Source organism: Trachurus japonicus, chromosome 19, assembly GCF_045865225.1.
Source record: "Trachurus japonicus isolate A0001 chromosome 19, Traja_1.0".
Taxonomy (NCBI): Eukaryota; Metazoa; Chordata; class Actinopteri; order Carangiformes; family Carangidae; genus Trachurus; species Trachurus japonicus.
The window spans coordinates 8,613,953-8,638,344 of NC_140925.1; the positions used below are offsets into that span (position 1 = coordinate 8,613,953).

The following is a 24,392-nucleotide window of genomic DNA, read 5'->3' on the forward strand; positions in this document are numbered from 1 at the left end:
TCCCTCTCTCCCCCTCCTACCCCAACCCTGACCCCACCCAATTCCTCCCTCAGAGCCTTCACAAGCTATCTGAGAAGTGTCTCAGTTCGTACACAGAGCGGTCTGTACTCTGCTGACATGGTCACAGCCGTCACAGGCCCCCCTCCAGGGGCACGACCCCTGCTCAACTGTCCACTAAAGCCTCAGAGGCTCGGCTCCCCAGACACAAAGCATGACCCCATGATGTCATACCCAAGCGTGTGCGTATGTATAAATCCGGACGAAAAAGGCTGGTCGTATGTCACCATGCAGTGTAAACTAACAGTCTTGGTCTGCAAAAGGTCTGAAGGCTTACAGCTGACCTCGATTGTAAAGCTGTCTGTCCCTGCTGGGGACCTCTCCTGTGAGGGTGTCCAGTTGCCTTTTTTAAAAGGCAAAGGATCCAGTATGTAGATTGACTCCTTAGATCCTGGTCTCCTCGGTGAAGAGACACCTCCTGGACTGACTGGGCGTCTTTTAAGCACTGTTTTATGTGAGAAGGCTTGTGTGACCTCGATGCATCTCTTCTATGTGGGTGCAGGCTGTTGCTCATCAGACATAACACTGACTGAGGTTTAAAAAAAGACAGCCATATGTAGTTTGTGGTTTGTTTTTGCATGAATTTTACACAGTGTGTGGGTGAAATTCAACACGGAGACGACCTGAGAACACAGCGGTATAGCGACTCAATGCATATTATCATGTACGCACACACACACACATGAAAAAAGGAAATCAGTGTAAAGGTTTCAGACTTCTTTTATGCTAAAGTCTGTGCTCCTCTGTAACACTTGCTCAACTGGAAATGTTTTGTGGCTGGGTGGTACTGCTAAATTGCTTTTCACCCTGACCACATTTGAGCTGCCAAGCGGAGGTAGGCAGCAAAAACCATGGCGCTTACGCCAACATTTAGTTTCACGTCACTTTCTCGTTTGATTTTGTTTGTATAAGAAGTTCCACTCCTGAAAAAAAGAGTCATTTTCAAAAATTCAATTTGCAGTGTTTTTTGGCAGTTCACTTTCTTTCTTTCTTTTGTGGCATGAAAGATCTCTGACGAAGCTTTTGCAGCAATCTTAATATCAAAATGTAAATAAATGATAGGATTTGCATTGGTGTTGACATAAAATTCATACAATATCTCATTTTAGTATATTAAATATAGCATCTTGAACTGGTAACACATTAAAGGAGTCATTAAAGGAGAGCAAACAAATGTGTTCTGCACCAGTGCTGCATCTGAAACTTTGGCCTCCTCTCCGCTGTGGGACATCTGCCGCCTGAAAACTGAATGAAGTGTGATGAGAATGATCATTAGAGCAGATAGGACCGTGCATAACCTCCAGTGACAGTTCAAGAATGACCCACCACTCTGTTGTGTCAGTGCCGGTGGGGGTTGTGGACGAGTGTTGCGCTGAACACTGGCATGGCTCGCCCCTCCTGTTGTACCCCTATCTCCTCTCAGAACACAGCCTCCTTTCACTTCTGTCACTCCTCTGATTAAAGGCCGGGGGCCCTCCGTGTGTCAGTCTGCCACACAGCACGTTTACATGGTTTCTGTTTAGCCATCTCCCCCTTGACTCATTACCCGAAAAGGGCTTAACTGGTGAAATGGAGCGGCGTGCATGCACCACAGCCAGCTCTGTCACAGTGTAAATATGACCTCACTGTGCAAGCATACAGATTTCTCATGCAGCAGCGTAATAATCCAATCCATTATAAGAATACGCTTTGGCCTTTAGGCAAGTTTAAACCCACAGTAATGCTTTGTGTGATATTTGAACTCGGAGAGCATGTCAAGCAATCTTCAAATTACTCAGCCGCTCTAATGAGGTGACTTCCAACACCTCGGCGCTACCGTACACTTTCAAAGAATGACAAGCAGCGCCGCCAGTCTGAACAAACCCGCAGGAGGGATTTTTGCGTTCTGGAGCAGTGAATCAAGAAGTTAATGACGGTTTGCACAGGGCACAAGAACTGGGCAGGCAGGGGAAGGAGACAAACAGAGCAGCAGCAGCAGCAGCAGCAGCCCTGACACATGGCCCACATTCACAGCCGCCTCCCACGTCACTGTGCTCCTCAGAGAAAAAGCCCCTTTTGTTTCCCAGCGCAGGGAGGGAGGGAGGTCTCTGGGGTGAACCGCCGCGCAGCTCCACCACTCCACCCCAAAAAAGAGAGAGAGAGAGAAAGAGAGAGAGTAGGACCGGACTTCCCACCCCTGCCTGGCGTCCTCACTACTCACTCCCCGCTTCAGCACACAAACACAGGCTCATCAGTAGTACCATTACTACGGTTGTGATTGTCTTTCCCTGCTACTTAATTGGGTCAGTCTACATTGTTGCATTAAAGACGTCTCAGACAAAGACCTTGCTGTTAATGCATGTGCTCTGCTGGTAACATTAGTGGAAGAATTCCTCCTTTCAGATTCTTTACTTCAGGGGAAGTAGAAAAAACCACAGAGTAAAAACACTCCATGACACGACAACATCCTCAAACTAAAATAGTGATGTACTTTATATGATGATGCTTTATATGTTGTGTATTTCATTATATTTTTAAATCCTTATTACACATTAACATGTTAGTATGTATGAGCTATTATAGTATACAAAAGCTGTTCTCAAGAAGTATAAAGTAGAAATACCTCAAAAATAAAAGATATGCAAGTACAATTATTTTACATTCACTACATCATAGTATATTTAGACACCCAAACGTTTATCCAAATCCCCTGTACTCTGTACATCTAAAAGTACAAATCTAAGAATTTGCATTGATCCACACCCACTTGCATCTGTTGTTTGACTTCATATGCAGCTGTGCCACGTCCAACATTCACTTGAACACACATTAAGATATAAAAGCTGGCCTTGGTGAAATGAAGTACTTAACAAATGACACATTTAAAACTGTGTTTATTTGTATAGAAATATGCTCATGTTTTACATAACTTTGTAGTTACAAATCGTAAAAAGAAAGAATATTAACGCTATTAGCATCACAAAGTTTTCTCTCACACAAACGGGAGCATAGATCTCACAGAGAAGCCTGATGTTACTGTGTGAAATGTTAAGCTCTTCAATATACTTTTACAGGTGGTGTATGTGCGTGCAGCTTGTTGCTCAGTAAGAGTGAAAGGGGAGAGGGGAGGGGGGGGCTTTACTAAGAGCAGCTCTCAAAGTAGTCTCCATTTCTATCCATCATGTACCCATGTACTACTGAAGAACGTCAGAGAGCAGGACACACTCTCTCTAGTGCAGAGAATTTGTACAAACCTGTTGTGAATTCTCTCCAGACATAGTACAGTGAAGGTAATCAGGGTTACAGAGAAATGTTAGAGACCCAAGTCTCTGAGCCAACATTAATACATGATTTTTTATATTTATCAGTTCTATTTTCTCCACCTGAACCCATCCTCCCGACTTCCTTGTTCTCCTGAGACACAGTTGAGATACCGCACCGTGGGGGAGTAGCTTCATACTACACAAAGTCCCCAAAAATGGGCCTTGAGCCCGCAAAGCTCCTGCTCAATCTCTCCTTGAGACCAAAAAAAAAAAAAGAAGACAAGTGCTGGATCTGCGTTAACTTTCCACTTGCTTTGTCCTTAAGACTATCAGTACTGTTTACTGTACCACCTGGTGATAAACTCTCAGTCCTCTAAATTAGCTTCCCCCAGGAGGAAGGCAGTCCAGCTCAGTTCCTCTCAATCTGCTCAATGTCGAGCTCGCCTCCAAGCTGATACACGTCCTTCCTCATGCTACATAGCCCCGCCCACAGGGGCTCATTGTCCTTCCCGTTCGTAGTCGTCCCTGGCGTCACGTCGCCGTAGTCTGTGGAGTTCCAGTCCACCTCCTCGATGGTGGGGTCTGACGGCACGTTCCCGGTGATCTCGCCCTCTTTGGTCTGAGGCTGGGTGTCCTCCAAGCCGAGCTCGTTTGCGGATGAGTCGTCGGTGTCGCACTGACTCGTCAGCGCGTGGAGGGTCTGGCTGGACTCGCAGCTGTCTTCGCCTGTGATTCCAGGGCAGCTAAGGCTGTGGAAATTCCTAAGTTTCTGTGGAAAGAAAGGAAGAAAAGAAGGAAGGTTGGTTTTCTTAGAAGCATAAAAACTGGTGTTCTCAAGGAAACAAAGATAAACTTAAAACAAATATGTCAAAACTTTGGTCTGGTCCACAGTCTCCATGGCGACAGCATATTTGGTGAGGAAATCAAAAACATTTCCTTCATCCCAGACTATGACCCATGTCCTAACTAGTACACAAACATAACCCAACGCATGCAGCCATCTTATGAAAACAATCCCTCTACTGTACTCATATAGTATGTGGGTGAGTCACTGAGGTCAGAGCTGGGCACTGGGCAATGACCACTATAATATAAAACAGTCAAAAATGTGAAGGGTATAAATTTAGCCTGCATTACAAACTGGAGCAACTGGTAGCTGGATGACTGGAGCTATGTGATCCGATCTGGTCCAGGATGAACCGAGGCAGCAAGTGGCCAGATACCCGGCGGGCAGACATCACTAATGTCGGCCTTTTGACTCCTCCGGCCTCTGGTTGGCACCGCACAATGAACACATACATCTGGGAGAGCCAGAAACTTCCATAGGCAAATCCACATGTGCCAACACTGCTGCAGGCATGTCCTGCGACAGCTGTGCGTGCTGGAGCAGGAGGCTTTATGACAGAGGCTTATCCAATTCTGTACAGCTAATGTGGAGAAGGCAGGACAGCTGCCTCATGCCTGACCACTACGGTGTTGGGCCAGAAGGACACAGGAGAATAGAGCCTCTGTGAAACCTCTTGTCACTTGTGTGCTTATGTAATACTTGACAAGCATGGGACTGTTGGGGATGCAGCTCACAGCCAAGTGCATGAGCTCTGGCTCCGACTAACTGAGAGCTTAAAGATTAATCTATACGCTTGTGTTTGATTCAATACGTTGATCAACTTATCAAATGAAGCCTTTGTCTAAATCTTAGAATTAAAGATGTCTAAAAAGATCCTTTTTTTAAAGATATCTCAGTGAGGACCAGGTGGCAAACCAACTGAGCAGCACTTAGCTATTCCACTAGCATGTCTTAATAGAGGCAAATTTAAACTCTTCATTTTAGAGAAAAAGCCAGAACTAATAAATCTTTGGGGAGAATTACTTAAAATGCTAAATTGATTATCTGTTGGTTTATGAATAATTAATTTATAACCACGATAATATTCATGCATTGCAAATTTATTTCCCATCATAAGCTCTGACCTGTGAATACAGAGGCAGAGGCAGCCCATACGGGATAAGAAATAGGGAAAGGGAGGTGAAAATGTAAAGTTATGATCCACATTTTCACAGGCAGTGAGAAAAGTCTCTGTGCCGGGGCAGCAGTACATCAAAAGGGGCCCTGCTGTTTTTCTTGGCTCTGCTCGAACGGGTACATTTGTCAGCACCAGGCTGGTGTCACATTGCTGCCCTCTGCATTTGCACTTCACTTCTCAACAGTCAGATTTCTGGCCCGGACCATGGGACCAGACTGATAAGGCCGCGAGTCGTCTGCGATAGAGCAGAGCAGCGGCGTCGACATTAACCGAACCGAGTAAAGCAACCGAGTTAAGACACTATTGGAAAGTCTGACGGTGTCCTCGCACAACTTTCTGCACCACATTGCAAAGAGCGGTGTCCACTTTTCCTGCTACTATAACCCCCCTCCTCTCCTCGTCCTCCTCCTTCTCCCACTGTAATGGAGAGAGGAGCAGAAAGTCCCCTCATCCATACTGACCTTGACTCTCCGTCAATACAAGCTGATCAATAGCTCATGAGGCCCGGTTGTGGCAGCGATCCACCCACTGAGCTGAATTTACAGAAATCAATATCTCTTTACCCAACACGCATCTCTCCTGTGCGGCGATCTATAACCTCTGCCACAGCTGCTCTACTTCCTGACATTCACGGAGCCGCAGTGAGCCACGTGGAGGGGTAGCAGTTTCTCTCTGGGTAAACTGCACCTCCGTGGCGAGTGGATGAGAGGACACTTTAGAGACGCACTCAGCACTAGTGTGACCAATCTTTGAATAGTAAGGTGACTTTGAATGCTGATAGGGTGACGCGTGCGAAGCCGAGTGCCGGGCGACCTCACCCTTTAATCACAAGTGAGCGTCTTCTCCGCAGAGACTTCCCGAGCCCTCGCAGCACGGGCGTTCACATCAGACTTCTAGCTGTTTGAAACTACAGCACTACTGCACATTTTTCAATTAATCAAATTATTGTTTCTTCTATAAAATCTCAGAAAATAGTTCAAATTGCCTCAAGTGTCGTCATATAAAACAAATAAACGCCGCAATTGCTCCAAGTGAAATGCTCAAACTGGCAACTGTTTGGTATTCTTTCCTTTTTAGACCATTTAGGGATTTGTAAAATTGGTCTCGGTCGATTATCGTTACCGACTTATTAGTACTGTTTACGGCTGGCCTCCAAACCAGAGCCACCAGAGAGACATTTATAAAGATCTGAAATCAAACAAACAAGGAAAATGTTCAATTTAGTCTCTAAACCAGCGTCACAGCAAAACGTGCAACACAACCCTCAAACAGCAGGAAGGATCTCAGCACCCTGACATCAGTCTGTAAAAACACTGTCGCCTTTTCTCCATGCTGACCTCCACCATGTTTGGTGTGTGTGAGGTGTCGTGTCACAGCAGCGCTGCTGAACTCCGAGTGACTTTCTCATGGGGGCCAAGTCCAGCTCTGTGTTTATGATTCAGCCGGTGTACGTGTGAAACTTTACTATGTGTGTCTCTGTGCCTGTGGGGCAGAGAGACAAACGGCTGCCGGGGACGGACGGATTAAACAGACTCAACGTTGAAACACTGTCAACATCAGAGGAGGATCAGCTGGAGCCAGTGGTTTCATCAGATCATTTCTTTGAATGCAAACTGCTGACTGACCTCTTGCTTCCTACTTTAATCGTCTTCATCCAGCAACGCATTTAAAAAAAAAGCGCATACTTGGCTTCATGCTCTGCAAGTGAAAATACAAACCCACATGATGGAATGTGACCCAGAACAGGCCTGCATGAATGAACGATCACCGTCATTTCATGACAATGCCTGCAGAAACGCTTTGAGGTGTGCTGAGGGAGAACAGACACAATGGCGTGACCTTCGTTGGAAGTGTTTGTTTATCCAACATGGACGCAGCAAATTGCCCCTACAACAGAGCATAACCAGCTAATGTTAGTGAGACTGATGGACCTAGCAGAGCTTCCAGCTGGCATGACCATTTCCTACTGTGGACACTGATCTTTTGGAGCACATAAGACGACTGTGGCAAGTTCAAACTATTTTTATTTTTTTTAATTATTTTTTTTACAGAGGATATGTGCTCCTTGTGTTTTAAAACAATCCAGCAGAGAGAGACAGCAGTATTTGATCAGTGCATATTGTCCTGATTAAATAAAGCAGTCTCTTGCTGTGTGGCACATTCAAGCACAAACCTGGGTCATCTTTGCCAGATCCAGTGAAGGCCTCTGTTTGTGTGTGTCGGCGGGTCTCCTGCGTTTCACGCCGATCTTCTTGTCGTTGAGGACGCACGGCTGTGAGCGACTGCGGGCGAGACCCCCCTGTCCGCCGCGACGCTCCAGCTCTGGAGTGGAGTCGGGGGAGCTGGGTGGAGAGGGTCCACGGGGCTCAGGGAGGCAGATCTGTTCATGAGAGAGGTAGAGGGGCTGCGCGGAGGGCTCCGACGACAGGGGCATGGAGGAGGAGGGGGTCAGGCCAGTGAAAGTGGAGGGGCAGGGGAGACGCTGGGTGAAGCAGGGCAGCTCCAGGATGTTGGAGCGGGTGGGCAGGCTGAAGCTGGAGCTGCGCTGCATGGCCGGAAAGCCGAGATGTGCGTTTCCAACGCTGCCGCGCTGGACGCTGCCCCCGCTGTGGCACCTCCTCTTCTCCACCGCCGTCCACACGCGGGAGCCCTGAGGGCGCCAGGTGGAGCGACATCCACCCAGCTCATCTGAGCAAGACAGGGACCGGCACTGCCGCTTGCTGGGCGGTGCGGTCGAGTGCGAGGTCGCGGCCTCGGTCAGGCTGAGGTCCTGCAACAAGCTGGTGATTGTGCTTGAAGTGGAGCCAACATCCCAGTCCCAGTGGGCTGAACTCTTGTGCACCTCAGGCAGGACGTCCCACAGGCTTTCCAGGCTGGTCCCGACTGGCCTCTGCTGTATGGCACAGCCATGACCAACCTCATGCCATCGACTTCTCTCTGCAAAATAAACAAACACAGATTTTTGTTAACTAAATTCCCTTTAGAAACACAAACAATGATTGATTTTTTTTATTTTTATTTATGAGCCAAACTTCTATGGACAGGACTTTACTTCCTGCTGTTTCCCTGAGGCAACATACAGTGTAACCGTTTATGTGTGGGTGATCGAATCAGTTCAGCTCTTTTTTTAATGTGTCAAATGAGGCTTTCAATATCAGGCGGCAGATCTTAAAGTAACTCCGCAGCTCCTCTATTAGCTTGTTAAACTCTCCCTTCTCCACTTTCTTTTTCCATCGGCAGTGACATCACCATCACCTCTTGAGGACTTAATTTTATTTCCTTGTGTCACATTTACACCAGGAGTCTAAGAAACAAACAGACACAGCAGAAACAGTGCGTAGTGCGTGCAAACTCCCTCAGAGGAACAAAACAAAGTATCAGATTCATTTGAGGCACGAACGTCCATGACACTGCTCCAATCTCGGTCAGCGTGTTGGTCCCAGCATGTGTGCGTAGTATTGACACTACTCGCTGCTTTGTATAATTGGCACTAAAAATAAATCCTGTCCTCCGGGCTCAGTCAGTCGGTGAGCTGATGGGGAAGTGATTCGAGTTCAACGTCTAACTGACTAGATATCAAACCTCGTCCTGCTGGAGCACGCCTTAATAAAACTGCCAATAACCCATCGTAAACATTCCAACTCAGGTTCATCACGACATCTCTTGTTATTCTAAGACCAGACCTGCACCATAGTTACTCTGCCGGGAAGGCACCTGTTATTGCCACAACAGAAAACTTGCTTGAATTGCTGAATGGGTCAGCCAACTGAACTGGTCAGCCAACTCTGAGTCAGATACTAAACATCGAGGCCACTGCCCACTCCTGGTATGCAAAAGGACTGTTCTTCTCCAATGAGATAAAATCCTCAAAATACCATCTATAGCACACGGGCAGGACGAGGAACAAAGGGCAGTGTTAACAACACCTACTGGCGCTGCAGTGCTCAGTGCCAGGACTCAATGCCAAGGTGCTGTGAGGACAGAATACATTTTACTATTATAATACAGCGACTGTACAGGCCGATCCAACCACAGCAAGGTGCATCAAGGATATGAGCCTTTGTATCCAAAAACAAACTTTTCAACTTGTGGACATGACATCCAGTTCTGAAGTATTCAGGAGTGGCGGAAGATCCCTGACAAAGATAACACATAATCATTAACGCATGTTGGCAGAAACACCTGTCAGGCCTGCTTCTCATCTCTTACTGTGTGACCATCAACCGGATTCAGCAAAGACTGACTTCTGCTAATAATTTCTCTGAAATGTTGCAATCCAGCAAGTCCCTCCAAACCACTGCTGTCATGACATGACCTGACAATTTCTGGCCCCTCCAAGTTGCCATAGACGGGTAAAGAGCATAATTACAGGTTATGTGCAGTTTGTGATGAGGTATAAGACGCACTGACTCACTACAGTTTCCCACACAGAGAAAAAATATGGTGAAGAGCTTGGGAAATGACAGAATATAATGAAAGATGAAAATTTCCAAGCCTCAGAGACATTGCTATCCAGTATGATTTATCATGAAGCAGCTATTGCTTTAATATCTCTGCTGCACTAGACAATTTTATAGCAATTAACTTAATAAGAGCTGGTATCAATGTGATGAACTTCCTTGTTTTATAGGTATTTAAAGCAATTCCATATTTCATTTATTAGCAGTTTCTTGACAAAATTTCCAGATAATTTACTATCATTACTTTGGTTAATTAACTATAGTATCCTTACTTGTGTGAATGTGCATGAGGATGAGAAAGATAACTCTTACCCATGAGTCCACAAGAGAAAAGTGCTGTCCCCTGGCTCATGGTCTGTGCCTGGAACTGCAGAAATGTAGAAAAAGGCTCAGCGTCAGCTCACCAGAAAAAAAAAGTTTTTTTAAAAAGAATCAATAAATGATAGTCGTAAAATCATAAGCTATTGGAAAGTCAAATGTGTAACTGGTCCCGAAGGTTTATGTTGTAGCACATATTTTGCTGCTGAGCGATGAGGACCACGCCATCAACAAAGAGGGAGTTCCACCATAAATGCCTCTGATTGACGCTCAGCCCCAGAGCATGATGATTTCATTTCACGTGGCTGTGAGGGCAAACTCGGCCCATATTAGTGGGGGAATTTTCTCACTCTGTGCTGGCAGAAAGAAGACTCCGCTGTATGGATGCTGATTAGAAAATGAGTCAAGGCTGCACAGTCTACTAGAGCTATAATACTCTCTTGTTATTTTGATTGAAGTAAATGGAACGTGGGGGATAATTCGAAACCAGATGACAAACACCCTGGTGACAACAGTTGGCCGCAATTATGACGCAATTATCAGTAATTGAAACAAAAACATCCCTGATTCCCTTCGGCTTCAACATCCATATAGTTCCTTTGACATCACTTCCTGAAATTCAGTAAGGCAACACTTAGGAATTTTCCTACAAATTTGACTCGAGGGAAGTTAAAAGTCAAATTTAATCTACGATTACATTTGACAAAATAGGAAAATAAAATCTAGAGCCATGAAACTGCTGCGGAGCGATCAGTGGCCGGCAACAATTTCCTGATGTAGAGCAGGACCTTGTCGTCTTCCCCCTTGACAACTACAGTTCTGGGCGGTTGGCAGGGCGACATGTAAACGTAAAATGTCACATTTCACACAGACGAAAAAATGCTTGTACAAGTAGAAAATAACACTCACCGGGCCCAAATCCGTACTTTTTGATGTTACATCGTCGGCACCCTTCTTTTCCAGTGTTTTCTTGTAAATGATTACCATGGCAACACACATCCTTGTCCCAAGTCGTTCCAGTGAGTGCAAGAAAAGCTGGAGGCCATCTTGACGGGCATGGTGTGAGCGGGCTGGTTTCTCATAAGCTTAAGACGGGCAGCCCTCAGCTCCACCAGGAATGTGCTTCACTCCTCGGCCCAATCCTGATCGGACACACAAAGATGAGCACAGGATTAGGATTCAGTACATTTCTGACATTCTGTTGGCCATATAAGCAGAGAAGAGTCCAGCATGATTGGGGAGAAACAGATCCCCTGGGTGGAGGCTCTGAAACGTGTGATAATTTGAAAAGTAATTCTCCTAAGTTTGTGGACAATTAAATCTGGATGCGTAGCAGAAACAAATATGTGTCTGTCGCCTCCGGTCGGCTATTAGAGTCGGTTGTAAGTGCTGTGCTGCTATCCCTCACAAGCAAACTTTGCAGTGATACCGCAGCTACAGATGAGTAAGAAAACCCTATGCAAGATGTCTCAGTCTTTGTGCAACCTGTTCTACATCTACGAAAGTGAAAGACAGAAAGTCGAAACTCGAAGGAGGTCAGTGGTTTGACAAGCTCCTTTAATTCTCAAGTGAGCGATCCGACATTCCCAGTGAACACAAGGTACTGTCTATGCCCATGTCTGTAAATTGAAATTACACTGCATTTTCACTTCCACATGGTCTCTCCTGTGTGTCACCAAAAGTGGAACTCTATACCCTGTTTTGTTCTTGCTTGTCCATGTGGAGGATTATCAGTCATCTGAGAGAATGAGTTTCCTCAAAGTGTTCCACACTGGAGCACACAGAGAGGGATAGAGCAAAGTCAAAGTTGTGTAATTGAATCCTCAGGGGCTGGCTGGGAATAGCTGACCTTGCGGTTATCAAAACAACCCTCTTCACATTAGTGCTGCACCACAATTACAGTAAAACAGCTGATTAATCACAGATGGAAATCTATATAATCATCACAGAAGATTTTTTACTACCACCAGGTCAGTGTGGCTTAAAAAAGTAAATAAGGCTTTATTTGTAAAGACACAGTCACACAGTACTTCACACGAGCACAAAAAATATAAACCAAAAACAAGAAGTCATAAATTACAATAAAAAACACAGCACAGAGGGAGACAGGCCAGACTAAAACAAACCAAAACATAAAACTGGAATGGAGATCTATAAAAAGGCTTGCCTATAAAGATGGGTTTTTTAGAAGTTGCTTAAAACAGTCCAAAGATGCCTCCAGAGGGTTGGGGCTAAAACAGCAAAGGCGCCATCACCTTTAGTTTTGCAGTTGGAGCATGGGATAGATAAAAGGCCAAAATTAGAAGCCAAGAAATGTGACGACTAGTGGCAAGGCCGTGTTGTGATTTATACGTGATCAACTGCCTCTTGTAGCTCATTAAATATTTTAAAGGAAGCCAATTGAGGGAAGTTACAACAGGGGTGATGTATGATATACGGCATGGGAACTGCATTTTGAACCAACTATAAACAATTTATAGCAGCTTGAGTGGGGCTAAGTAACATGGTGGTCAAAAGTCTTATAGTATTCTTAGTGGTTTAACTGACAATTGCCTGATATTGACCAATAATTAACTGATAAGCTCCAGTCACAAGTCACCAGGTGCCAATTAAATAAATGTCTGTTTTTTTATTGGGTTTATCAGAGAATGTAATCTATGTATCAGCATAACAACAGTGATGTAACATATCTTGTTGCTGTATAAATGAGAGTACGATAAGATTGAGTGGACCAAGAACCAAACCCTGAGGGATTCCACAAATGACTCTGGCTGTACAATGAGAAATGCCTACCCCTGTGTCAGGTAGGAGACTGAAACTGAACTGAACTGGACACAAGATGGTCATATGATGCCTGCAAAGGTCAGAGAGCGTCTGTTTGAATGACAGAACAACTGCATGCAGAAAAAAAAGAGAGAAACAGAAAGCGATGGTGTACGTAAAACAAAAGAGCACTCTGTGCAGAAGATGAGACACCGTGGGAAACAAAAGAGGCGACATCAGAGGTTGCTGGTGGTGGGGTGGAGTGTGTGTGTCTGTGTGTGTGAGTAGGGAGGGGTGGGGGGGCAGCATCACAAGACAAGAGGGAGCTGACATACTGGAGGTGGCGTTTGCATTCAGCATATGATCTCCATTACTAACACTTATCACATCAGGAAAACAGTTTCAACACAAGGATCTTTTAAAGTTCTACAAGGACATCCGTGCAGTTCAAGTTCTTGTCTGGCAACTTTAATTTATATGTCAGTGAATAGAATAGAACATATGAAAGTTGGTTGGGGTTAGACTAGGGCAAGTCAGCTTATACTGTGCGTGACCATTAACCACACAGATCTGTGTTTCACAGCAGAGATAACTCGGGACATGCTGGCGTAGAGGAAACAGTTGTTTATATATCACCCTTAATGGCTCGGTGATGGATGCAGATGGCATTAACACAGAAAGAAAAAAAACCTCGCCCAAAGAAATTAAAACTGGCAAAGAAAAGAAATCTCTTTAACGTGATGTTTACCCAAACAAAAAAAAGGACAGTAAATTATGTTTTCCTTCCCTGGAAAAGTGGAAAAAGTCTGACTGTAGACTGACATTTGAACTTTAAACTGTAAACATCATCCATTACTTTTAGTTACAGAGAACTGCAACAATTTATCATCTTTCTCATGCTCAGCCATTACGTTTTTATCCCGTAAATCTGAGCTGAGCAGTTTGAATGGGCGAGGATTATACCATAATTATAAACATTCCTTGGCTACATGACATAAGTTGTACACACAATTATAGAAGCCTAACCTTGCCCTGCAGCCTTTGAAAAGCATTCAAACTTGTGACAATCTGTGAATAGAAAACATGTTGAGAGCGCTGGCAAAGGGGAGATTGTGTGCACTTATACAGACAAACCTGCAAACCAAATGCAAAAGACGTTCTGCAGCATGGTTTCCAGTGCGTAATGGATACACCCAGTGCACTCAACTCTTACTGTGTCAGCTGCCAAGTGCAAAGATGCAGAAGAAGTTATAATCAAGGGGTGGAGCTCCCCTTCTGACGTCAAAACCCAAATCACCTTTATAACGTTGCTGCCATTATCTGGAATCAGTGGGAGTCTCTTCGCTTCTGCAGCCTGATAGCTCTTTATCTGCGTTGAAGCAGCAAAACACCATGACAACTGAGAAGTCTAATCGCTGAGAAGGGGAAGAAGGTTGCAGGACGTTTCCATCACATGCAAAATAGCCTGCTGACTGACTGCAACAGAGTGACAGTGTTCCTAAAAGACAACAATAACGCTGCCTTGGACGAGCTGATGGGACGCCAAGCTTCCTTTGTGGTTACCAAAAAGCCTTTCAATCATCGCTACGTTGGGGTGTCAGATGTTGCGAGCTATCGCGCAGCCTATAAGTGCTAGATAGGACAAGAGAGGAAACCACAAAGACGACTGGGTCAACTTTAAAGCGGAGGCCTCCTTCAGAGTACGCTCAGTTTCCAAAAGCATGAACATGAACCTGTTGCATTCTCTGTACAAGTTCAGACACCAGAATGCTATTATCGTAAATGACACTTTTCTAAGACTCTTAAATCGCCGTCCAGCCCAAGGAAGACTACAAACTGTCAGCTTAACTATTACAATAGGTGCCTAAACTGTGGTCACCCATGGAAGCTCTGTTTCCCAATTAGAGCAGCTTTTCCATACATTACTCAGACTGTAATCCCACGGGTTAGGCCAACATTACATAAGGATTTGGCAGCTTTGTGTCTGACTGACAATTAGAGTTAATGCTAATCTATTTTTTAGCACTGGTGTGACAGCTGGTAGAAAACACTATTTGATATCATAGCTGCACCTTGTGTATATATGGACTTACTGATTGACACACTTTTTTTTACCTACTGCTAAACCCTTTTGGATCTATTTTTAGTCTTGTCACACATGCTTTAGTTATTAGTGTTTCTCTTTGTAAATCAATACAGGATTGAACATAACAGCTTAAATGTTAAGTTGAATTCTGAGACATCCTCCTTTGACATTCCTGCATACATGGCAGTTGGATCTGCATCCTGTTCTCAACAATCCCAGGATTGTGGCCGTCTCAGTAATCGGAGCATCTGCTGAGCACCTGAGACGGCCCAATTCGAAACCTAACTAAGGGATTTGTGCTGCTCTTCATCACCATACTGCCTTTGAAAAGAACGCTGGGTAAAAGTTAAGCCGTCCAATTCCAATGAATGATTCCTTGGGAGAAAATATGCCTGTTCCTAAAAAGCTTGTTTCCCCAGGCCGTTGGCTCTGATGGCCTACTTCTGTGAGTTGCATGGCTTGTGCAGAATCCATATTTGGACTCAGGCACATTTGAGCAGTTTCCCATGTCATAATGGTGGTTGTGTTGACAGAACATGTCATAAAAGGCGGACAGACATACAGTACAGGAAGCACGGAGGCTGGATAATTGAATGGCAAACCTGTTCTGCTTATTCTGCAGCAAAGTTGCATCGTTTCACTGTGAACATTCAAGATGCTTGAAAGCCAAAAGCCTCATTGTTTGTGCTGTCATTAATTTGGTGCCACAAAGGGCAGGTGCCGCCAAGTTTTGCTATGGCTGACCGGCTGAAAAGAAATTTATGAAACTCAATGTAGGGCGCAGGCTATCCCACAGCTGTCCGCATGCTCACAGAAATTAGGCAATGTCAAACAGGAGGCGCTCTACATGTAAAGCAGTGAGTGAATAGTCAGAAATGAGCATGGCCGGGAGGCTTCAATAGTAGTTATCAGGCTCATTTAAGGGCCTGGGGTACAGCCAAGGTCTCACAAGCATGCAGCTGCCCACTTACCATAAACACAAAGGCTCAGCATGGCTATGCATGGCAGCCAAGGAGGCCTACGTTTTAAAGCAGGCCTGCTGTTTAATTATCTCATACATAATCACTTGCACTGTATACATTTGTCCAGAACAAGAGCTTTGTTGAGCGCTGTAATCGAGGCTTTCAACAAACCTGTCCAAGTTGGAGAGAAATGTTGTCCACTTGAATGCTAAATCTAACAAAGTCTCTTAATTACAAAGGGTTGAAGACACAACATCCTTCTGCTTCCACAGCAGAATAACATTGCATGTTAATGGACCCCAGTAAGAGTAAGTCACATCCACAGGACACAGCTCCATTAACTTTCAATCAAAATTAAGAGCAGAGGGGAAAGAGCACTCTTGAGTTTTGCATGCAGGAATTTATCCATCCCCCCACACTGCATTCTCACTGACCATATACAACAGGAGAGAGCCTGGAACAAAACTTTTTCCACATGGGTGTTTGAACAATTTCATAGCAGTGGTATCACACTGCACAGGATCCTAGATAACCTTAAAATGTGTCTAAATGTTTACAGTGATGATGAACAAGGAAAAGAGGAATCATCTGTGAGCTCTGGTGGGCAGACTCTTTTGTACTCGAGTTAAAACCGTTCAACAGTTTTTCAGATGAGCTTGCCAGCCCTCCAGGTGGATGCCTCTCAGTTTCAGAAGAAAAGGCCCTGAAAACTGAGCTTGTCCAAGTAACCAGCACAAACAGTCCCTTAAACCCCTCTTCCAAAATCCCTCATGAAAGGGAAATGAGTTTGGCAAAGAAATTGGTGTGACGGGAGCTCACAGAATGTTACACGCAGGCTACAGAGCAAACAGGATTTTGAACTCGAGAGAAAGGCCACAAGCTACTGATGATAAAATATAAAATGTGCATACTCAAAAAAAAGTAAAGTGATACATTTGTACTTGAACGTCAAGCCTCCCCCCTTTTTTCTCTGTTTAACTCATAATTTATGCACGTTTGAGCCACTCATATGAACTTTAGCAGTCATAATCATAGCCATGGGACACTCTGAGGAGTTCAGGTTTAACAAGCTCTTGTGTTTATGATCCCGCTGAGCACTTAAATTGCAGAATCTGTTGGATTGTGTGTCAGCCAGCCCTGTCTTCATACCTGAGGGGAAGGTTGGCTAGATAAAGATAAGCCAACAACATTCCTCTGCTTTGGCACAAAATGTGACATGCAAGAAAGAGGGGTCTGGGAAATTAAATTATAAATTACATGGCCAACAAATATAATGCAGCATCAGGCATAAAGGCATGCACCCCGTGCCTGTTTCATAAATGTATTAAAATGGGTTTTATACATTCTCCATCAAACAACACTGGCCCTGTCTTGTCATGTGTGCCACACATGAGTGAAAACCCAGTTTGCACTTCAAAGCTAGCCAATTCACATACAGTATTTATGACCCAAAGAAAGTTGTAACTCTAACTTAGTTTGATCAACTAATCTGTTTGACATGACATTTTTTGTCAGATGTGTTGTAAAAGGCAAACACCATCTGTGGTTACACTGAGATGAATGGATAATACTGACATAAAAACTAGTAGTTAACCAGGTTATCACTTGAACTCAGCATCTGTATGAATAGTTAAACGCATTGACACTTGTTTTATTTACCTCCATTGCAACATTTCACCTCACTGTGCGTTTATTCATTTATTGAGTGATAGGCTAATAGCCTACAGATGTAATAAAAAGTGAGGAAAGGGCAGATGAAAATCAGTTTAAGCAGCGTATATGTTAGTAATAACCCAGACAAGACAAAAGAAGAGTTAGCTAATCTAGTAGGCTACAACATGAGGAAAAGTTGCTAAGCTAACTAACTGGAGCTATGTTTAGTCCATTTAAAGTGCTTTATATGCATAAAAAATCACCATTCATGTGAATTACTCACTTTCAAGACACAAGGGAGCATCACACTTCATGTGAACTAACTACAGCCCCGAAGTCAGCCAACACAGAAACTTCTTATCCAACTTTTAAATAAAAAATAACCACTCACAAGCATCACGGTGAGCGCCTCGGGTCTTCAACAGCACCGGGCAGCGGCTGCTCAGTTTCGCTGGACCATGTTTTTGTTTGTTTGTTTGTTTTTTGAGTTTTGTTTCAGCTGAAAATGAGCTGAAAGGCGTCAGGCAGGAAGCAAAGTGCGAGCAGTTCACTTCACGTCCTGCTCCGGGCAGCTCCTGCAAACTACAACATTACCCCAGTGCACTACTGTCCAAGATTGCACGCTAATGAGCCTGTGACAACATACACGGGCGATACCACTTCTGACAGGGGTGGAGATTTCCTGCGAGTCATTTCTGCAACTAGGTATCTCACTTTGACTTGAATTACTTGCGCAGTCTGACTCATTTCTGCTTCAGGTTTTAGTCATTTAAAGTTTATGATTTAAAAAAGTAAAAATATTTGATCCCTAGATAACTTTTTGGAGCACGGGCCACACCTGCGCTTGTAACTAGTGGTCCGAGCCACCCTGCAGTAATGAAAAGTAATCACAGTTTTGAGCTGTGCATATAGACAAGGCACTTTCACAATATACAGTGGTGTAACACGATAACCTGGCAACTGTGTGTGATTTACAGAGCCGTGTAGTCGACGAGAGAAAGACATTTGTGTGTTATATGTACTTTACCAGCCCCTCCTTACAAAATGAGCCTCCAGTATAATAAAGGTTAGTCCCTAAATAAATTCAATACATTCATTACAAACAGATGTTCTCCCCCCTGGAAAGACTGTCTGCTTTTATCATAACATACATCAGCATGTAATGCACTATTATTTTTTAACTGTCTAGGTTTAGTTGTCTATATATACACATGCATTATGCAATGGGTGTATCTACAGTATAATCACCTGCATACAATAATAATATAACTTAGTCAGGTATTTCCACAGCTTTTTACCATTTTAACTGTTAAAAACTTTCCACCAAAGTGTGATTTGCTTCAGTAATCTTGTGGGGAAAATGTATTTGAATGGTTTTTGTAAACACTGAGCAGGAAAAACCAGTATTTCACAATAAAATAAACAGACTTCAGACAGTTTTAGTTTTTGTTCTCTTTTCTGTCCTGTTAATCATCATGCAATCTCTCTATTCTTTAAAAAATGGGGGTAACTTTCCATTCGGTTTTGTCATGTATAATAGCAGTGTGGTTTTTCTGTAGCTTTCGATATTGTGTGCACATTGCAAGCCAGTACCAGCAGAGTCATAAACCTTGCATTTGTATAGCCTAGGTCACGTTTGACAATTCTGAATCATAAGCATGAAATGAGACACTTTTAGTCATTGAACTTTTTTTTTCTATCTATTCGAAACAGATAAATAACATCCCATAACGTTTACATAGAGTAAGCTGATTTATTTCGTAGGGGCTGAAGTTAACACAGTGGGGCTCAGAAGGGTGGGGAGCTGAGGCTCACCCCTGGCAGACACCATTGTTAATCAAGGAGTAACATCTGTTGTGTGCCACTAATCTCCCCCAGACTGTCAGACTGCCGTACTGTCCTCCTCGGTTTTAGACTGTCTGCCTTTTGTGTTAAAGGGCACCAAGGATTTGTCTCCTCTGCTATGTAGGCTACGGTGTGGGGGTGACAAGTTGTTTTTACCAAAAGCCCTTCAGCAGCCAGAAGAGTGTATGGAACAGCAAAGTTTGCGTGTTGTGTTTTGTAGTCCAAAAAGGCACAGATCAGCAAAACAGCTTATGATACAGGAGTGGGAGTCTTAATACTTCAACAACTTTTGCAGTGTGTGTTATGACTGTTAAAACCATAGGGGGCAGTATCCACTAATCACAGTGCCACAAAAAGGCCACAAGATTGAACTGAAGTGTAATAGATTATATACTCATTTCCCATTGACTTTATTAAAGTGACTGCAGTTACCATATGGTAAACAGTAAATAGGAGGTGAGCTTCCAACTCCCAGTACTGAGGCCCCATGCAGAATGCTGAATACCATCTGTGTTTCACACTGGCTGCAGACAGATGGCTACAGCACTCCTGTTACAGGAGCCATCTCTTCTCAACTTTAATGAACAGTTAATCCTCCCCAAAACTCCCCGTTCATGATTTCAGATTTAATATTCAGTATTATTTAGAATTTAGCACAAATGCAATTAGTCCACAAGTTACCCCCGAAGCTGAATAAAGAGTAGGGCAATTCTCTGTTTTTGTTTTTTGGTCATTTGTTGAATCAGAAACTTTCTGTTAATGGTCACAAATCACAGATACAGTCAACTCTAAAAGTTTACATTTGCCAAGAGGGTGACACTTGAGTAAAAGAAAAACACTGACACCACTTGTCAAAATGCAGAAGTACATGCATCTACACACTGACTTTTTTTTAAAGCTTGTGGTTGAACTTATTCTTCGACATTACTCAGTGGTATACTGTAACTACACTCAGGGCATGAAAAGAGCATATGGCTTTCATGGAACGCTGTCTAAATTTCACTGCTTCTCATCCATCCCACTAATCCCTGCCTATAATGTTTATAGCCAAGTTAATTGAACTGGCACATCCCTGTGGGTTTGAAGATCCCTTCTAAGAGGCTCTAAAGCCATGTTTTTGCCAAAGCATGCACATCACTAAAACCTCCACAGCATCTGAAAGAGGTGCAGCTGTTCCTCCAGTAACGGTTCATGAGTGACTGAATGAGTTATTTAGAAAGAAAAAAAAGTGGTAGATTAGCTCGGAACAGTGATTATAATGTTTAAATGATAAAATAACTAATAATCATATCAGGCTATATTTTGCAGGCTAAAACTGTAGAGGAAAAAAAGGATATTTGGTGTGAAATGCCTTATTTGTTGCCTATGGATGAACATGTTTGTATATTTTAATGAGGATAAAAAGAGGAATACCATGAAACTACTGTAATCAAATGCTGCAAAGTTTGGAAAGTATAGGTTCGTCTATAAAAAGGGATCAGTAAGGTATTCAGAAGCTTTAGTTGAGTAAAAGTCCTGCAATCCCCTTTCTAAATTCAAAATAATAACTAATTACCATTATCAAGATATACTACAAAGATCAACAGTTTAAGTACTAGTAAGTGAAAACACCTCATTTTATGGCTGTAATACTTTATATGAGACAATATTATCTGACCTAGAACAAAGATTAGGACTCAACTAGTATATTAAGTATACAGTATATAGTATATAGGTTTGTAAAGGTTGGAATCTGTAAAGTAAACTAATAACTTTACAATATAGTGGAATCAAAGGAACAGCATTTCTGTCTCAAATGTTGTGGAGAAAAAGTAAAAAATAGTCATGCCATGCACCAACGCTGATGTTTACCTAAGATGACCTAAGAGGTTTCAAGGGCTCTTATTGTGAAGTCTGGCCCACACACATCGGCCCAAACACCAAGCGCATTATTTTGAGGACAGTAATTGGTTTTCATGCTCTGCTGGGAGTTAGAGATTTATTGAGGAGCAGTTGCTCTAGACTGGTCAGTTGCTTTGCTCTGACAGTGAAAAACAAAGATATTCTTTTACTGCGACAGCAAGTGCATTTCTGTTGTCACGTTTCAAACATAGTAACATCTAACATCTGTTTTCGTACCACAGTGCAGTTTTGATATGTTCAGTCCAACAGTAGATATTAATACAATATATCATTTGTACTTTCTCAGCGATGCCACAATAACATGAGATATAACACTACATCCACAAGTCCTCTATAAATATTTTACATCTCTTTTAAGTTTTACATATTTTCCCAAACATGTGCCCTCACGTTGATATATAAAAAACACATAAAATAAAATAACCCCTGTTAAAAATGTCTGGAGTGACTAATATTGAGCAGTGTGAACAGTCTTTGTTGATCCCTCTCCTTGGGAATCTGCCCTCTCTTTCTCCATGTAGGCCTGGACCGACCTCCACAGCGCTCTGATGTTTCCCTCGCCAAAGCCCGTCGCCCCTCTGCGCTCTATCAGCTCGAGGAAGAAGGTGTCCTCTGCAAATATGGGCTTGGTGAACACCTGGAGAAGGTATCTGGAAACAGATGATAACAAGGTACATTAAGGACACTTGGTTGATCTGACATGAGCCATTTCACATCTCACATCTGGGTTAGCCTCTGTGCTCATAGCTTAATGCAAGATGGAATATATTATGGAGAGTTTCCTTCAGTCACTTCTTTCAAAATAACTAAAATATGTCCTGAGGTTTTGTGTCCATATTCCAAGGTCAGGGGGAATCAGTAAAATTCAAGCATCTTGTAATTTTGACAAGGATAACAAATCATTAACTACTAGGTCTCCTATGTGACTGCCATTCTGTGCCTATGACTCATGGAATATATTGTTTTTAATACTGACCAAAAACATTTTTTTGATGTAATCGAATTTTATCTTCCAGAACGGAGAGGAAATTGATGGAAACCCTTAATATGCGGCAGAAACCTCTATAAGAAAAAGAAATAAAAAAAACACTGACATGTGTGAGATGTGTTTTATGGCTCTTTACTGCCTCTCACCTTCTGTTTTCACTGGATGCTTTCTCTGATAAGGGATCCTGGTGCAGGTCCGTGTCCAGGAGAATGCCATGCTGCGCCAGCATCTGGGGGTTGTGTCCTGCCGCCTCTATTTCCTGCTGTTTTCCCACCTGTCACAGGACACACAGCATAGGTAAAAGTGATTACAAACAAGGACGTAGATAATATGCTTGCAAATACAACCTGTGTTCTATTATCTGAAGTAAGAATTAGCCACAAAACCTGAGGTGTTAAAAGACCATGCATGTATTCTGAGAGGAAAATAGAAAAAAAAGTGTTAATTTACTATTATAATAAGTCAATGTTTGTAAAGTTTTCTGTTGGACTTAGGAAGGAGGAAGTGAGTCAGCGCAGCTCTGTAATGTTGCTATATAAAGACAACCCTGATCTCTATCGTTTGTCTGATATCTACATATGCTAAAATATTATTTTTATCTTGCTGGATAAAATCATGCAGCCCACCAGTCATTACTGGTCCCAAAGAGTCAGTCACACCTCAGTGTAGTAGGCAGGAGGAGGGGAGAAGAACTGCACTCCAGCTTGAGCCATTGTATGTGCAGTAGAAACTATATCTGTAGTGTACATCCCAATGTGCTGGATCCCCGGGGCCCTGTGCTCCTCCAAGAAGGTGTCAACCTGGTTCCTGCCTGAAATTAGAGCGAGCACACAGTGACGAGGACAAGTCAGATCATAAATTATGGAAGAAATTAAATTCATTTAAAGATGGGGGAGCGGCGGTTACCTTGCTCAGGCAGTGATTCTGCAATGACAAACTTGCAGTCATGATCCTTTTTGTCCACAGAGGGAAGAATGATGCCTGCTTTGCTGCATTTCCAGTACTCCATGGCGGTAAGACGCAGTCCAATGCCCTCCTGGTTTATGACAAAACCTTCGTCCACATCTTCCTCACTACTCAAGAAAGCAGACATTGTTATTATGTTGAATAAAATAAAGAATAAGACTGTAAATGCTCAGTGTTCCTCACCTATCAATGAAAAACCTCTGGAAGCCAAACAGCTGCTCATACCACCTCATCACCTGCTGGGTTGTCTTCCTGGGACAGGCATAGGTTATGTGGTCAAAGTGTGTGACTGGACAGGACATGTCCTCTTCTTCTTCTTCCAGGCTGCAGTTCTTTTCAACAACATCAAACCCAGGTAAGAAGTTCCCCTCATATTTGGTCCGGTCAATCAGTGTGTGGCAAACATTGCCCACTATGGATTTAACCACCGAGTAGGTGACGAGACCGCCCTCGTCCTCCACTGTGGTGGGGGGAACTAGGAAGTTGCAGCCCAGATGGCGAAGAGCCTTGAATGACCTTTCCACATCCTCCACCTCGAAGCACACGTTGCTTACAGTATCCACCGGGTAATTCGGGCTGACATCGTACAGACATGTCGCTGAATTCTCCTGCTTGTATTTTCCCACGTTGACCCTCTGTGAATATCTGTCTGTGATGCCCAGTAGCTCCTCACTGCTCTGCTTTGGTCTCTCGTTCACGATGAAAACTGCCGCTCCTTTCCTGAAAGCCAGCTGCCTGGACCTGTCCGTCAGCCTGGTAGCGAATAAATCAAATTTGAACTTCGAGACAAGGTCCTTGGATATTTTCTCCACGTTAGAAACGTGGAGCGAAATGTGGTGTAACCGGCTCAAGTAAGCTGCCATGTTTAGATGTGACGTTTTGACAGGGGGCGTGTCCAATAAATATAGAAACACTGACACAGAAAATAATATTAAATTTACCTTTTAGCATTTGTTTTTGTTTTTTAACACAATGATGCCTATAAAAGTTAACTTTAAAAAATGCATTATTTTATACAACCTGTGTTTGTAATAAAATAGTAAAAATAGTAACATAAGTGTTTTAAAGTGTTTAATGGCTGGATTATCCTCTTTTTAGTGCAGTAGTTGTTCAGTAGATTTTATCC

The 24,392-nt window shown here is 43.3% G+C and overlaps 2 protein-coding genes across 2 annotated transcripts; both read right to left on the reverse strand.

Moving 5' to 3' along the window:
- Positions 1–2,910: 2,910 nt before the first annotated feature.
- fam53b (family with sequence similarity 53 member B) lies at positions 2,911–18,151 on the reverse strand. The gene is made up of 5 exons (XM_085761927.1): positions 17,957–18,151; positions 11,011–11,243; positions 10,096–10,150; positions 7,497–8,260; positions 2,911–4,068 (listed from the first exon to the last, which is right to left on the reverse strand). Exons 2-5 carry the CDS (start codon positions 11,098–11,100, stop codon positions 3,709–3,711), a joined length of 1,269 nt encoding a protein of 422 aa, XP_085618053.1. The 5' UTR covers positions 11,101–11,243; positions 17,957–18,151; the 3' UTR covers positions 2,911–3,708.
- Positions 18,152–20,901: 2,750 nt separating this feature from the next.
- On the reverse strand, positions 20,902–24,135 carry hpdl (4-hydroxyphenylpyruvate dioxygenase-like). The gene is made up of 5 exons (XM_085761926.1): positions 23,450–24,135; positions 23,207–23,373; positions 22,960–23,111; positions 22,447–22,574; positions 20,902–21,962 (listed from the first exon to the last, which is right to left on the reverse strand). Exons 1-5 carry the CDS (start codon positions 24,127–24,129, stop codon positions 21,761–21,763), a joined length of 1,329 nt encoding a protein of 442 aa, XP_085618052.1. The 5' UTR covers positions 24,130–24,135; the 3' UTR covers positions 20,902–21,760.
- Positions 24,136–24,392: the final 257 nt, after the last annotated feature.